At 35.3% G+C, this 17,209-nt stretch overlaps 1 protein-coding gene across 2 annotated transcripts; it reads right to left on the bottom strand.

Moving 5' to 3' along the window:
• Positions 1-1,683: 1,683 nt before the first annotated feature.
• Positions 1,684-13,280, bottom strand: LOC134847610 (uncharacterized). 2 transcript variants are annotated; one of them, XM_063864733.1, is made up of 7 exons: positions 11,960-13,280; positions 11,527-11,697; positions 9,739-10,011; positions 9,278-9,409; positions 5,834-6,019; positions 4,812-4,966; positions 1,684-2,049 (listed from the first exon to the last, which is right to left on the bottom strand). In XM_063864733.1, exons 1-7 carry the CDS (start codon positions 13,179-13,181, stop codon positions 1,855-1,857), a joined length of 2,334 nt encoding a protein of 777 aa, XP_063720803.1. In that variant the 5' UTR covers positions 13,182-13,280; the 3' UTR covers positions 1,684-1,854. The 2 variants fall into 2 exon arrangements, with proteins under 2 accessions (XP_063720803.1, XP_063720804.1); XM_063864734.1 differs by having other exon boundaries at positions 9,278-9,406.
• Positions 13,281-17,209: the final 3,929 nt, after the last annotated feature.

Here is a 17,209-nt window from a genome sequence, read left to right as displayed (position 1 = left end):
AGCAAGATTTTTAGTGCCCTGTTGGTGACTGTCACCCGTTAGACAAAAATATAAATGAAGCAAGTGAATTGTAAATGATTCCGGATTTAAATGAATACGAAATACAAGTATATTGATTGGCTTTAGCTTTACAAAGGATCAGATCTGTTAAGAAGGTAGGGGATCAAGATAACAATTATATCCTAGTTTAAATGAAAGATGCATAATGCTAACTAGGTTTACAGCTTGTTTTGCAGCTCTTGCACTAATATTTCACACAGCACTGAAAGCCAACTAACTTGTCAAAATAACAGACCTTTGAGGGTTGCTATCTTGATCAGGGTCTCGCGGAAAATGAGCATTTCATCATCATTATAACAGGAGTAGAAAGTATAACCAATGGGAACAATAGCATGTAAACAACTTGGAAACAGATGAAACTGATACAACTATTAATTACTCATTTTCTCGACTGCAGAGTCCTATCCTCACATTTTTATTTCCAGTCATCTTTTGTCAGATTAAATCAGTGTACATTATACTTAAACAGAAATATTTAACTTCACATTAGATGAAAATTAGCACAATTACGAGAGGCTGAGGATACTTGAAACTGATAGAAAAGGCTGAGTTTCTCGAATTAGATTCTAAGGCTTTTCAAAAAAGTTTTCGTGTAGCTTTAGATTATACTCCATAATTAACAAAGTCGTTCTAGCCTCTGATAAGAAATATTAAGGAGCACATATTTATGTTAAGAAAAATAATTAAATTGGAAAACCGTTACAGTTAAAATTGAACTCGATAAAGTTTGTATTTTTGTTGATAACTTTATCATGTTTCAACACCGGTTAAAAAAATTTGCGTCGTAGGTGCAAAAAAAACAAGGCAATATTAATTGGGGAGGCCCAAGGAACAGAAATAATGTTTCAATTAGTTAATTTCGCATTAAATTTCTCTTGATCCCATTTCAAAAAACTGACATGTTGGATTCTCACCGCTTTAAAATCGCCAAAACCAAAATAGTTTTGGATCAACCATACAATCCCCCCCCCCCCCCAATCGATTTAGGGAGGGGGGAGAAAATCATGGATTTTTCATAAGCTAACTTTGAGTATATAGCGCATTACTAAAGAAAATCGAATTAAAACATTAATTTGTGTAATTAACAGCATACAAAGGCAATCCTGCATAAAAACGTAAAAAACCAATTTTACATGCGCGTTTGTATGAAATGCATGATTTATACATAAGTATTTTTAAGATTTGATACGTGTTTGGTGAGGGCACTCTACGGTACGTCACTTAGGGGGCCCATTACGGTCACATTTCAGATATTTCAACGTAACTGTTTGTGGCATTTTCCGATTACTTAATTTTGCTATAACATGGATTTTGGCTAAACTGGTTAAATGAATCACAACTCACAAGGATATAAATAATAAAGGCTGACATCAATTTAATTCAAGGTTTGCTGTAGATTGCTCATTTCATAGCGCTTTTCACCCCGTTTCGTTTCACTCTAGATTTTCTTCACGCAATTTTCCCCCAAACTTTTTTGAAAACCATTTATGATCCTCTAATGTCACTTTTTTTGTTCTTGGTAACGTTAAGCGGCGAAGCGGTGAGACTTGATACTGAATTCATAAAAAAAACCATCTTGTAAAAAGAGTACAATTAATTTCAAAAGAGGGATAAAAAGACGAGTTAAATAATATGGGGTGAAACGCACAGAATTGCAGGTAGGTCTAAGTGGGTAAAAAAGAAATCTCCATTCTATGCTTAAAGATTCAAATCTCTTGAAGTGACTTCTTCTTCCTTTTCGTCTTTGTCTTCCATGACACTTTGTCTTTATTTTCTTTCTGCTGCTTTTGCTCTCTATCTGCGACTGTTGAGCTGAGTGAGGAATGTGTTCGTTCTGAACATGATCCACTTGTGGGCTAGAGCGAGTAGGAGTTGCACAATCAACACCACTAGGAATGCGACTGCCTGGAACAAGAGGTTAGGCACGAATACTCGGTAGGCCATCAGGTGCAGTCTCAATACACTAGTGCAAGCCATCGTCACACACAGCTAAAAAGAAAGGATACTAATAAAAATTCAGTATTAACAAGGATATCAGGTTACTGTGCAAGAAGCACTGAGTATTCCGACCATAGAATTAGAAAAAATACAAAACAAAAACTTTTTTTTTCTATCTTCACACAAGCGTCGTTTTTCTGTAAGGCGTGACTAAGTATCTGAACAAAAACCTAAAGCCTAGGCAGGCCCCAAAAGATTCTGCTAGCAGCAGAATTAGCAGAATTCGCCTAATAGAGCAGCAGATAGTAGAATTTCAATCATACAGTTTAATTTGTCGGATTTTTTTCCTAAATATTTTAAACACAGAGGCGAAGCTGCGCTTCGCAAATACTTGCGAGAATACGGCCAAAACGCACCTCTATCAAGTGACATAGGAAAAAATAAAATAAGACTCGAATAACTGGAAGCTAAAGACTCGAATTTGCAAAAATCTGCGACCTAGCAATTTTTAGCCTCACACACTAAACATTCAGTCACGGATGCTTAAAATACCCAAAAACTAGCCACCAATAACGCAGCTACATATGCTTAAAAAAATGCCAATTCGATGCCGCAAAAGTAGCACCAAATACAAAAAGATACAACTTTGCATGTAATAAATTGCAAATCATGAAGCCACATTATGTATAAATTATGCATTTCAAAAAATTGCGAGATACATTGGGTTAGAACATTTCTGAAATCGAGATTTTAATATTGTTTTGTTGTTTGAAACAAATAGCTTTCTTCGGTTCACTTACTGAATTAAAAATGTAATAACTGTGTAAACTTATTACTATTCAAATGTCAAAGTACATGTTATCAATAAGCTGTAAATTTGCAAGTAAATATCAAAGGTGCGAAAAAATATCAAAAAATCTTATTGCCAATTCGATGCAGCAAATTTCACGCAGCAAAAATTGTTGCTTTAAGTCGCTACAATAATTGAGACTTAGTCACAGCAAAATTCGCTACAATATTTGCGACTTCGGTTGGAAAAAAATTCGTACTACAACACATTGCTTCACAAGTGTAAACAATAAAATAAAAGCTGCATTTCTACTTCTCGTAAATACCAAAGACGCATTCACACACAACCCGACAAAATTCTACAAGAAACTGCTCTATTTATCAGAAAAACAAAATGACTATCAATGACTCTAGTATTCTACTATTTTGCTTCCTGAAAGTGTTAGCTCGTTTTCAAATTGATTTTTTTTATTCCGAAAAGCGATAAAAAAGAGTAATTATTTTGTAATAAACGCATGATTAATGGTAACTTTCATTGAGCAAAAAAGCAGAATTTTTTCTATAAAGCAGCAGAACTTGCTATATACAGCAGCAGAAACCTTTGTGGTCTGGAACTTAAGCACATTCGAAAAACAAGAAAAAAATCATTTTAACTAACAATTTTCGAATTTTTTGATTCCCAAATAGTGCTGAAAACTAATATATTCGCTTAAAGCTACAACACTTTCACGGCTTAAATTAAGCATAAATAAGCTATTGCAAGCCTGCTGGCTCGTTTTCTTGCTCCTCGCTCGAATTTAGATACTTTTCGATACTGTCTTTTTCGATACTGGGACAATGTTGAAAACTTTTTAATATCATTTGAATAACGGCTGAAACGGCTTCAATCTGATATATCACTTGAACCAACATTGATGATTAATTATGTTACCTGGTTTTGCGTGGAAAACAAAAAAAATAAAACACCCGAATACAAAGTTCCCGCTCCTTTTCAATGGGCAGAACCATACCGTCCAGCTTATACAGCTGAAAAGAAGATATAACATATGATGAGAATATGTACCATGCCAAAACGTTAAGCCAGACAATCAGAATTGAAGAACTTTGAAAAGATGTAAGCCAATAAGTTCTTGAGTTTCAAGGATTAACCAAATTTTCTTTGTCAAATTTTCTTTTTCAATGTAGTTCAACAACTAATGATTTTCGGCATTGTTGTAAATTTTTTCGACACTGTTGAACTGCCTCATTGAAATAAATTTAGTATATCCGCCACTTAATTCAGAATAATTACTTCAAGGGAAAATACCAAACTACGAGCTGTTCAGCTTATAGCAAAAAAGCGCTGTTGTGCCCCTGCTTCAGAGGTACATGCATTTTAAGCTATTTTCTGAGTTAGATAAATGTTGCCTCGTCCTCAAGCAACCAACACGAATAATGCTGGGTCTCGATTCACGTATCTTTCGATTAAGAGGCGAATAATTAACCACTTTACTACCTCTGCCCATACCACATTATTGATTCAAATAAGGAAACGGCAGCTGTTTTCAATTCCCCCTGTGAATGTTTTCAAAATTGTTTCGGATCGCACACGTTAATTGATTCAAGAAAAACATCAGCTGATCTTAAATTGCCAAAAAAAAAATTTTTCGCGAACGAAACTTTCGAAGTCGACAAAAAAAACAATAACTGATACAATAGATTCAAGAAATGTCTTCTATTGAGTGAAAAAAGTTCAGTTTTTCGAAACTAGAAGACAGTCACGTTTTTCGTGACCTTCACACTTTTGCGGTGCCATAGTTTAGATTACCTTCCTTTTAACAATGAAAAAAAAAATCAACATCAAGCCGCGAAAAATCAAATAAACCACGACCTATATACGAGTCTTCACTATGTTATGTTCATCGACTATTACAATTTTCAGAGGTTTTTTCGAATTCAGTTTACAAAAAAATCTAGTACCCGGGGTTGCAATAGCCTATTGCGAACAGTAACAATAATTACACGCAAAAAAATTAGACTTGTACCTTGATTGCGTGTGTTAGTGAGAAGGCGGCGAACATGACTAGAAGCAGCCGGTTTACTCTGTCTCCATTATGCAGCAACACTGTCCAGAAGTCGCCATCCGAGGAGTCCAAGTCCAGTTTAGACCGCACGGAACTACCCACTGGACTAAAGGCACCTACGACATAATACTCGTAACTACAGTTAGTCCAATTTTCAATATCTCACTATATCAGCTGAATTTGTTTTTCTAAAAAAGAAGATTCAGACATCAGGCGTCTTTAGGAACTTGATTCCATCGTTCCCTCTAGCTTTTATCCATTTCATTCGCACAATTTATGGCTGTTAGTCAGCGCTTAATAAGTATTTACAGACAACAGAGAATGAATTCTTGCATAAAAATAACAAAGTCAGTTCGAGTCATTGTACGCAAGTAAGCATAAAAAACACAAATTGTTTTTTTTTTTGAAAAAAACCCAATTTTCGAATTTCATAGAAAAAAATAGATGCCATTAGAGCTCTACGAGTTTCTAGACCAATTTTAATTTAACCCAATTTGAGAAAACTGGATCAATAGGTAAAAATTGTATTTCGCTGGGAAATCTGATAATTAAATTCCATTTTAGAAATTAGAAGTCCATCACGTTTTTCGTGGCTTTTACACTTTCGCTGTCCGATAGTGGATTTTGCCTTCCTTTAAAAAAAAGTGATATGAAATTTCCTTTCCTTAAAAATTTGAAGTCAAACCGCGATAAAGTAAATTTTTGAGCAAATTTTATTAATTTTCCTTCAAAAAACAAACAAAAAAACAAAATGACCCAATTAAAAGTACCTTCATCGACTCCTAACATAATCTTTGAAAAAAAAGCCCAATACGAGATTCGAAGCCTCTTGCTACCATCATCAAAGATCGCTAATAAATTGCCAATGCTGAATTTCTTTAAAACGTGAGTACTCATTTCTTGATTACTAATTTATGAAAGTTAGATTGGAAAAAGTCACTTTGTCAAATAACAGTGCTTGTTCATGTAAAAGTGAGTTGTACCTGCTGCTGCTCCTCCGGCAACAGAAGCGGCAGCGGTGGCGGGTGTATTGGGATGACAGTTACTGCCACTGAAGCGAGAGTAAATTATCATTGGGATGAAGAAAAGGGCGGCTATTTGGGCACAGAATGTGTTGCACACCACCAGAAATCCAGGCACAATGAACGACTGGAAATCCTTCAGAAAACCTGAAACAAAAAATTAGGAATACAACGAGGGACTGCATTCCATTTACAAGCCTAGATTAACTTTTTAAAATATAATTTTGCATGCCCTGTTGCGAATTGAGGATTACCCGATATATAGTGTACTTCAAATAAATAGTGTACTTTCCGATATAATTCCCTTTTTCTTCTTCTTTTTCAAAAGCCAGTGCGGGTAAAATTTTGAGTGCTAAAGCGAACTCGTGGTTTGTTTCGTAATCCTTTTTCAATCCGAGCTCCGCGATTTTTCTCATAAAACTTTGTGAAAGATGAAATAAACATCCCCACAGCTTGAATAGCGGCCTGCTCAAAATCTAGCAAAATTTTTTCAGGTCTAAAATCAGGGGCTAGTATTTTTAGGGCTTCCGAGAAACGGTGGTAGAATTTTTCTGTTTTATTTGACAGGAACGCACATATGCAAGCGAGGGCTATTCCTGAAAGACTAACGTGTTTAGAGTAAAGTTGATAAAACATTTTCGGGTTGACTTTGAAAGTTCCATCAGCCAACCAAAAGTTGGATTTTTCAAGTACACGTGGCATTTCAGGGTCGCCGAATAAAATGATCCTCTCGTGATCATTTTGTCCACTGTCAAATTTTATAAATTTTTGAAAAGTTCGGGTATTTCGAAACTTCTGGTTGCTGGGGAGACTTCTCGTTGCTTGCGCGCTCGTTGTGCGGTGCGAGCTAAATTTTCTTTGGTTTGTAGGGCTAAATGAGTGGAAATGACGTCTGTTATGGGCTGAATGACGGTTGCGATTACGACGGTTGGGGGCTCATAATGGCCGACAAGTACTATCGCGGTATTACTATCGCTCAGATCCTTGATGTTTTTCAAAACAAATCGAGCATCAGGTTTTCCCGTGGAAATATTGTGACTATGTTCACCCCTTGTTTCAATAAAACTTTATCCATCCGTAATTGCTGTTGCGCGGCATTTATGAGTTTGGTACTTCGAGCAGTTCCAATTTGTAGTTGTCTTGTTTTTGCGTTTAAGGTAATACTCGTGGCCTGATACCACTAGCATTTGTTTGTCTTTCGAAGATAAAGTAAAATGCAAAGACGCTTCAAACATTATATCTGATCTGATAGAGTGGTATACAATGGTTAAAGAAATAGGCAGTATGATTTTATATAAAACTCACAAAGGTCTTTTGTTGCCTTTAATTAGCACCATGTAGGTTATCTGTTTTAAACGCGTGAATAAGGGATTATTTCTTAAGCTAACCGAAATGCAATTATTTTTGAGCGACAAATGCACGAAGAGAATTAATAATGGCTTCTCTGGCCTCAATTAGTACACCTAATGGGAAAACTACTATGAGTGTAAAAGGACTTGAAAAAAGGAGTTAAATGGAAACAAATTATCGTCATTGAAAGGGGGTTTAATTGTTGTGGGGTTATCTTGTTACGGGGTTATAATACAAGGGTGTAAGCATAGGAGTTTAAATATTGTGGGGTTAAAGAGTGGGACACCCGAGCAACCATAGGATTACAAGCTAGCGAATCAAAAAATTACACGGAAAGAACTACGAAAAAAAAAAGTGATTAAATTTTCCTTCAATTTTCTTTAAAAAATCTATTTCCTCATAATAGCCGACAAGAACAAACACCAGCATTAAATAGGCTTTCAACTACCAAGGGGCTCCTAAGCCGAACATACATGATTGACACCTGAAGAGCCGAAAACGAAATTGTTGTGATGAATTTTTTAAGCGATTAAACTTTCAAACGTGAAGCTTTTACACCCCATCCCTTCAAACACTCAAAGTGATTCGACAAATTACTGCTGTTAAAACTATGCAAAAATAGACGACTAAGAAAACATGACAAACTCAAAACAAGTTGATTGCAAAAAAAAAATCAAAAACAAACAGAAATCATAACCTGAGGTGTCCTTTTACAAATCACAGAACGACCATCAAACATAGTAAAAAAAAATGTTTGTAACATTGAAAAATTATGCTTTGACATTAGAGCCGACAAAAAATTAGCAAACTTACGAAATACTGATGTATTAATTTTCCTAGAAAGAAAATTCAATTCCCAACATACTGAAAAAAACATGATCATGGACATTGTTCGGGATCAATACTTGAGCAAAATCATTTTTTTTACAGATTTGTAAGAAAACTTGTGCACGGGAAAAAAGTCCAATTTCCAATGTCTAGCCACTTGCTCTTGCAATTGAAACTATCATAGCAAAACCACTTTGACTTGACACTATTAAGCAACAAAAGGCAAGCAAGCTGATAAAAACTTGGCCCATAATTATTTAGAAGAATGAAAATTAATCCGAAAGACAGTTGGTCACTAAGTAAAGCAGAGTTTTGCACCAGGTGCGAGACATCGAAAACATAGCATGGCTAGCCAGTCGAAAAAATGAGACAAAAAGTACGTCTTAAGAATGTGAAAAAAGCTAGATCTATAAAATGATGCTTTCAAAAATGAATTTTGAAGAAAGCATTTCAAAACTGATAGCGTTGCATAAGCATTGCAATAAAAATCACGATGCGTTCAGCTACACAAATAAAATTACAAAAACTTGAAAAAATTTCTATAACAAGATATACTTTGGCGCTTCAAACGAGGCAATATGAGTCGAATAAGAAGATGATATACTATACGAATTTTTCTTTTTAGTCGAACCAAAAATTTCAAGTGCAAAATGCATCAGAGTTCCTAAATCTAGACACAATAGAAAATAAATTCGAATAGAACGGAGTTTTATAAAGCAATCATTCTCATAATATGCCTGTAGTTTTAGATCGATCTGTTCAGCTGGATGACCGAAAAAATTACTCCTAGTAGAAATTGTCCACCTAAAAATGTCTTTTACACCAAGGTAATAATACCCTTGTTAACCTAGTCGTAAAGAAAGTCAAAATTATTAATTGAAGAGAAAGTAAGAGGTTGCTGGAATAATTAAGGTATCATAAAAGAGCAAGCTTAAATTCTTACAAAGTGTATGAACTGTTTTTTAAGGCAAAAAAATATATCTCCCCTTAAAAAAACATGGTTTTCGCAAGTGCTTAAATCTCAACAAACTCATGTCTAGGTACAAAAAAAATGATGGATATATTTCAACCTCTAAGTTGTTAATAAAACAGCTAATAGACAGTTGGAAAAGAGTCAATGAACTCAAATAAAAAGAAAAAAACACTAAATTTTTTTGACAGAATGTGTCTCAATGTCACCTAAAACTCAAATATGCATGCAAAAATTGGTCAAAATTATAAACTAACCGATGTATCCAGTTTCGAACCGAATTGATGCGATTGAGAGTTGATGCCCTGTGACGTAAAAGTAGTAACTGCCCAGCAAAGAAATCGCCACGCCACCCACAAAAGACACCACAGCACACGGGTCAAATGCTTCTTGTATTATTTCAGAGTTAATGCCAAATTAATGTCGGACAAAACATCGGTGACTTAGACCGCAATCGTCCAGGCGAACCCTTTAGTGCGTAATTAAAATCCTTAAAAATTCCTCTTATTAACCGTTTTTAAAAACTACACGAAATATGGAGTAAAATATTTATAAATCGATAACTGTAAAAACAAACACTAATGAAAAAACAGGAAGCAAAAAAATACGAACTGAATGCATGCATAGAAAATTACCTTGACCCTACCAAATCTTGACGATCTATTTAGTGAAAAGAACCTTCAACTTCCCTATATTCTGGCATTAACTACAAAATAACCTCTTCCCCCATCGACATTCAATCTCTCTTCTGTTTCGACTTTCAACTTGGTGGTTACTCTCGGTTCTGACTGATGATTGGACGACAGTTGCGAGCTTCTTCCATTATTCTCTACTTGACTAGAAACAGTATTGGATGATTGAGTTTCTTCCTCTTTCTGGTGCATTGCAGTTGTTGCGATTTGACATAAGGCTTGAGCATGTAGAATCATTATTGAGAAAGCGAGAGAGGAACCGTTGCCAACTAGTAGATACAGCAGAATGATTGCTGGCGCTGAAAAAGAAAAAAATATGTAAATTTTAAGTTCTGCGTACTTTAACACCAAAAACTATTGAACACAGAAGCGAAGCTGTACTTCCCATACATAAGTAAAAAAGTAGAAAAAAAAATTAATAAAGAGAAGCTGGTCACTCAAAAATCTGCTCTTTGTTACATTTTTGTCTGAATTTCAAAACATAGTCAAGGAACAGTTGGAAAAGTGTCAATGCAGAACCGAAAAAATGATTGATTTTTATAACTTTCAGATTTTGAAGGAAACATACCACGTTTAAGCTCTTTAAAATTTTTATTGACCTTTTTTCTTGATATTATATTATCCCATTTACAGAAAAGTGGATAAATAGACAGTTTTTCATTCCGCTGGAAATTCAGAAAAAAACAAAATCCAACTTTGAAACTAGATGTCAATCACGGTTTTTGTGGCCGTAACACTTTTGCCCTTCGATAGTGGAGTTTGCCTTCCATTCAAACAAACAAAGTCAAAATGCGAAAAAAACAACTAAGCGGCAAACTTTTCCGAAAAATTTTTTTTAAAAAAATCACAATTTATATACGTGTCTTAACTAATTTCATTGACCCTAAAAACTCAGATAACCTTTTCTCGATACGTAAAAAATCTTCTACCCAGAAGCAAAATTCAATTCGGAATTAAAAACAAAAAAAATAATTAAAAAGCGTCGAAAACAACTGACGACTTGTTTCGAATCGACGACTCCCGAAGGAGGAAGTAATCATATACAAAAATTCAGCGCACATTTTTTCGACTTAGGTTGGAAAAATTGATTTCACAGTATATCACAAACGTTCGCTTGTATGAAAACGAAATTGGAATCCGAATCACGACTGAAATGTTTGCACGAGGTTCCTTGAGATTTCCGAGGTACCTGTAGCGCAGAACTTTTTGTAAAAATTGGGTCTTAACTGTGTTTTAAGAGAGCTCGGGAAAACAATTTGTTCGACCAAAAAGGTCAGGAAAATGTTCAAAACTTTTGAAGAAAAAGCAGCATTTTAGCAGCAATTTCAAAAGTTAAACCTGAAATTTAGACCTAAGCTTCGAGTTAAAACATATTTGTCAATCCAATTAAACTTTAAAGGTGCAAATGATATGCAAATCATACTCATTTTACTTAAAACTAGGTTCCAATGAGACGGAGGGGGGATATGTCGAGGGGACCCATAAGATGAAACATACAGTTAAGACAATTTACCACTATGAAAGGACCAACATACTAGCTGGCCTCTTTTCCAGTTCCCCCTTTGAACTTTTCTGAAATTATATTTTTGAAAATCTATTTAAAATGACTTTTTATGCAATAACTGCATCAAAGCGTGTCGGCGTGAACAGGTGAACAAATTTTTACATAAAAAACGCCGCGTGAGCAGTTTTTGAACATGTTTATTTTGTAACTTAATAAAGGGGGTGGGAAAGTGGAAAAGAGGCACTAGCTGTTCTTCAGCTCTTTATGGAGAACAGCTATTGAGTTGCTGGTATTCAAACTTGGATCTTACTTGAGACCAGATGCCAGGAGGCCAAAGCTGTGGAGCTCAAACCGACCACGTGGAAGAACTTCCTGGCTCCCATCACTGGCTGTTTTGGCAGAGAATGCTGATGCGCGTTATTAGCCACGGCACTAGATTGAGTGAGCGTACTATTGCGAGATCTCTTGCTCAAGTTGGACACTAATTAACGGTGATATGTTGCAATAAGCGCCATTGTGACAACTATGCTAATTACATTACTATTTCCGACTGCAAAAAAGTATTGTCTATTCATTTGTAATGATAGATTAAGTAAAGGAAACTAAGGCAACATTCTTGGGGCTACTATTATGAAAAAACTAACTTAAAGTGATTGCTTTCGCATTTATTTTAGAGAATATATCAGTTATTGGTTGTCGTTTCTGAACGAATACAGAAAATGTCACTTATTGCATCTAATCACCCGATGAGCTGCGACTCGATTCTTCCGAGTTCTCAACATGGGCGGTTTTGAGAGACCCATTTTGCTGTACAACTCCATTGTGCTGTCTCGCATTTCCCTTTTTGAACTTCCAGTTGTGCTTTGCAGACCCATTTTTCGAAGCAGACGGCGAGCTAGGGAAAAGAGTTTTGGCAATTTGGGGTATCAGCTTAGCTGGATCTGTTTCCGGGTCGAATTGTTCCAGAGATATTTGGGGTACCTTGCTACACCTGATGCGTTGCACATGAACCAAAATAGGCTCACATAGAAACAGGGCGAATCCTAATACGACTATGAGGTACACTGTTCTGGGGAAGAGAACTTTGATCCTATCACTTTGAGCTTCGTACACGCTGTGTGACTGCAACGACTGAAGCCAGAACAAAATGATACACAGAGCGCAAACTGGGAGCGCCGCTGTAAACCATGTAGACACCAGGTTAAAATACTGCGAGTTCAAATTCTCCGTTCGAAACAGATTTTTCAATGTCAGCAATACAAAAGCTACAAGACATATTGCAGTCAGCAACAACCTCTGATGAGCTACATCTTGCGTTAAACTTGACAGGGGTTCCAAGATAGGGTTCAGTTCCTCGCTTTCCGGATGCTGTATGAAACTTCGACTAATAAAGTTGCATCCCGCTATCAAGGCTACAGAGTAAAGAGACGTGGATAGCTTAAATGTTGTCGATCTTCCCCCGTACACAACCAAGAAAATAACGAGAGCGTTCGAAAGAAAAAGCAAACATTGTGTTTCGTTCAAAATGAAACTGTTCGACCCTGAAATGAGGCCGTACAGCAAGGTTGGCAGCAAAATATAAAACATTTCGGCAGAGTTGTGAAATATGTAGAAAAGGTTCGGCTTTGTGAGACTTAGCAGAGAGAAAACTAAAGGCGACACTAGAGCTATCACATACGGAGGGTAATGAAACGCTGTCAAGATTGAAGCAAGCAGAGTTATTGTGCAACTTGTAAGGCTGAAAAAGGACATTTGGCGAGTAAAATTTTCTTTCCCTGCCGAAAAAATTTCAGTTTTTTCTGAGTCTGCAGATCGAATTTGGTAATCGTGACTGCAAACTCCGTTTAGATTGTGCTCTGATTTTGTTGCTATAGTCGTTTTAGTTTTCATTCGATAGTGTATGAAACATACGTGAAGTAAACATGCATTTGTCATCGCTGCTATGCCTAGGATGATAAGTGGCATGTCGAATGTAGCCCATAATTTGCGATACGATGCCGATACTTCCTTTAGAAAGAGCAGTTTTTCCTCTATTGTCGAGAGGGCGCTAGGGTCCGCTGAAAAACCTGAAACATTTCATCTATTATCAACTAGCAGAAGTCTACTTTGTTCAGAATTTCATCAACAGGCATTTGTTGAAAAAAATTTTAGGATACGAAAACCATTTCTTCTATTTTCCGCCGCTTTATTTGCCGCTCTCTTGTAACTAACGGGGGTTGAGACTAAGCTACCCAAATCAGTAAAAATAGCTAAAATAAGCAAAAAAAACGATTGCATAAGAATAGGATTCATTGAACCATTGAAAAAATTTGATTGCAAATTTTCGCAAATTTTTTCAATTTTCAAAGAAAAAATAAATCTAGAATCTTTCTGATTTTGAAAATCCGTTTATGATTGGAACCTGTTTCTTTACGTTATCTGACTTAGAAAAAAACTGAACTAGTAGGTATTTGTTTATTTCGCTATGAATTCAGAAAATTAAACTCCAGTTCTGAAACAAGAATTCATTCACGTTTTTCAAGACCTTTGCTATTTTCTTGTTCAATACTTCAGTTTGCCTTCATTTTAACAAAGAAAATGAACTGAAATTCTAAAATTAACCAAAATGAACACGCCAAAAACCAAAATTTGAGCATGAACGAACATTAGGTCCTCATCCTGGAAAAAAAGGAACAAAAATTATCACAATTAATTAAGCTAAAAAACTTATAATTCAACTCTTCTTTTACATTTTTATAACGGTGAATAAAGCTTACAATTTTGCCAAAACTAACACAAAACTCGTCCTTAAATCACTTCGTAGATAAGGATAAATGAAAACAAGGATAGCCGGTAACTGTGCAAATAGCACAGAATGTTCCGACCATAGTCTTTCTGCAGGGTGTGATACAAGGATCTGACGAACAACTATATTTTCGGCATCTTGGACAGTCATAGTAATATAGGCAAACCGGACAACAATTTTTGAAGTAAAATAAATTAACAAAAAAAAATCTTTTTAAAATTTTTTTTTGCAGAAAGTTACGCATAATTGAGCTATTTTAAACTGCCTAAATTAGGCATAAAAAGCCTGATCGCTGCCTTTCGTCGTTTGAAATCGACCAAAAATTGAAAATTTCAAACCAGTTTTTCTCGACAAGAAAAATTTTTAAGAAATTTTTAATGTAGTTCCAATCACCACTAAGAGGGCTTCAATATGATATATCACTACATCCAGTCCCAGATTATTTATGGTACCTCATTTTGCGAAGAAAAAGAAACAAACACACCCGAATACAAAGTACTCACAATTTTCAATGGTCGGAACAAATATGACAGCAAAAAACTAAACAAAGTAACTATAGCGAACGAAACATTTCGCTCTACTAAAATACAAACCAACTAGCTCACCTTGTTCCAAAGACGAAGTGAGAAGGACTTATAAACTGGAAGTACTTTCGCTTAAAAAATGTTTCACGCTAAATATCAGGTAGATCCGAGTGATATATACAAATCAAGCCCTTAAATTTAAGTCAAAAATCATCGTTTGAAAAACGGATTTCGAGATCAATTTTGAGCATGTAAAGATAAAAGCTGTTTAATCAGCTGAATGAACACAGTTATGCAGAAAAAAAACTAATTTTTGAAGAATTTCTCCTCTCCACTTCTGCACAAAAATGCATACAATAGGCAAATATTAATTTTTGTAGATCGTAATTTTGACAAAATCTTAAATTTGGCAAATCGAAATTTTGAAGCTTTATTCTCAATTTCTCCTGCACCAAAAATGAACACAGAGGCAAACCTCAATTTTGGTAGATCCAAAAAGAACTGGAAAAGAAGCGCCTACCAAAAATACATACATTCAATTTTGTTAAAACTGATGAAAAATCGCAAGAAAAGTCAATGCCATGAAAGAAAACGAGTAAAATAAGCAGACAAATGGTGGTCATAATGGTTTTCACAGAAAGATTCCAACTTCCACACAGTGGTGAAACGGAGATTCGCATCACTTGCCATAAAACACAACTAAAAACACAGAGGCGAAGCTGAGCTTCGCACAACGTGCGATACAAAACAAGAAACAAAACTGAAATAAAAAAAAAACTAGATTATCAAAATGAATAAGGATAGTTTGAAACAAAAACATGCCAATACAATAGAATGTGAAATAAGCATCGGAAGATAAGGTACCCAGCGGTAACAAAGCCCAAAATACCTTGTCAGAAACCCTTTAGCCGAAAAAAAAATCAACAATACTTCAGACTTCTGAAAAGTTAATTAGTCCACATCATATAAAAACCTTTATTTGTTCGTCAAATGAAACAATATGAGGCCACTAAACCGATATAACATAGGCCGAAACCTATTCAGCACAAAAAAGGAAAACAAAAAAAGCCAAAAAAATCTAAGACTATTACAAAGTTATTAGGTCCTCCTCAACCTCAAAATACAGACACGCACACACAAAACTTTTCAGCTCGTCGAAAGACACAAAATGAGGCCAATAAACCTATATAATTTAGGCCGAAACCTATGAAGGCGAAAGAAGGAAAAACAAAAAAGCCGGAAAAAAATGTTATCTTAAAAGATTTGAACTATAAATATAAATAGATTTTTACATCTTGTGCGATCCAGCATAAAAAATAAGTTTCCATTGCAAAGAATCAAAATTGAGTAACTAAGCCGATAAAAATAGGCCGAACTCATTTGGGCAGAATAAAGTTTTTAAACAATAAAAAAAAACAAAAAAGAAAACAGACGAAGTCAAGTTTAGTTAAATTACAAACAACAGAGGTAAATCACAACACTAAAAGCAACTATGAAGTCCAAAAACTTTGAAAAATATTTCTACAATATGGCAACTAAGCCGACAAAACATAAGCGGACAATATGAAGCCGACCGTTTTTTTTGAAACGGACTTTACTGTTTGAAAAAAAGGTCCTGGTGGATTCGAACCCAGTACCTTTGGCGTTCCGGTCCTATTCTTAACCTCCAGGCTAAGCGCACCGGAGACTCTTAGAAACTTGAATTCATTATGAACCAAGATACCAATTGATTCAAATGATTCTGTTAAATAAGTTGTTAACCCGAAAACAGTCGATATTCCGATTTGACTATCGCTTGCTAATGGCAAGCGTAAAAAACGCATGAAGTTCAAAAAATGAAACTAGGTCCACCAAAAACTTCGCATGTCTCGATTAAAGTTCAAACTAGGCAAACTTACCAAGCAATACAATTGAAAATTAAATTGGCAACTGAACACAACTTAAGCGGATACAAAGCCGACTATCTTTCAGCAGACACCACTTGAGCAGACAAAAAAAACTGATTTTGTAAGAAAAAAGTTCGGCAATTCAAATTTTTATTGACCTTTTTCCTTGATATTATATTATCCCATTTACAGAAAAGTGGATAAATAGACAGTTTTTCATTCCGCTGGAAATTCAGAAAAAAACAAAATCCAACTTTGAAACTAGATGTCAATCACGGTTTTTGTGGCCGTAACACTTTTGCCCTTCGATAGTGGAGTTTGCCTTCCATTCAAACAAACAAATTCAAAATGCGAAAAACAACTAAGCGGCAAACTTTTCCGAAAAATTTTTTTTAAAAAAATCACAATTTATATACGTGTCTTAACTAATTTCATTGACCCTAAAAACTCAGATAACCTTTTCTCGATACGTAAAAAATCTTCTACCCAGAAGCAAAATTCAATTCGGAATTAAAAACAAAAAAAATAATTAAAAAGCGTCGAAAACAACTGACGACTTGTTTCGAATCGACGACTCCCGAAGGAGGAAGTAATCATATACAAAAATTCAGCGCACATTTTTTCGACTTAGGTTGGAAAAATTGATTTCACAGTATATCACAAACGTTCGCTTGTATGAAAACGAAATTGGAATCCGAATCACGACTGAAATGTTTGCACGAGGTTCCTTGAGATTTCCGAGGTACCTGTAGCGCAGAACTTTTTGTAAAAATTGGGTCTTAACTGTGTTTTAAGAGA

This window comes from Symsagittifera roscoffensis, chromosome 6 (assembly GCF_963678635.1).
Source record: "Symsagittifera roscoffensis chromosome 6, txSymRosc1.1, whole genome shotgun sequence".
Taxonomy (NCBI): domain Eukaryota; kingdom Metazoa; phylum Xenacoelomorpha; order Acoela; family Convolutidae; genus Symsagittifera; species Symsagittifera roscoffensis.
Note: the sequence above shows the minus strand (reverse complement) of the source record. Positions and strands in the feature narration are given on the sequence as shown.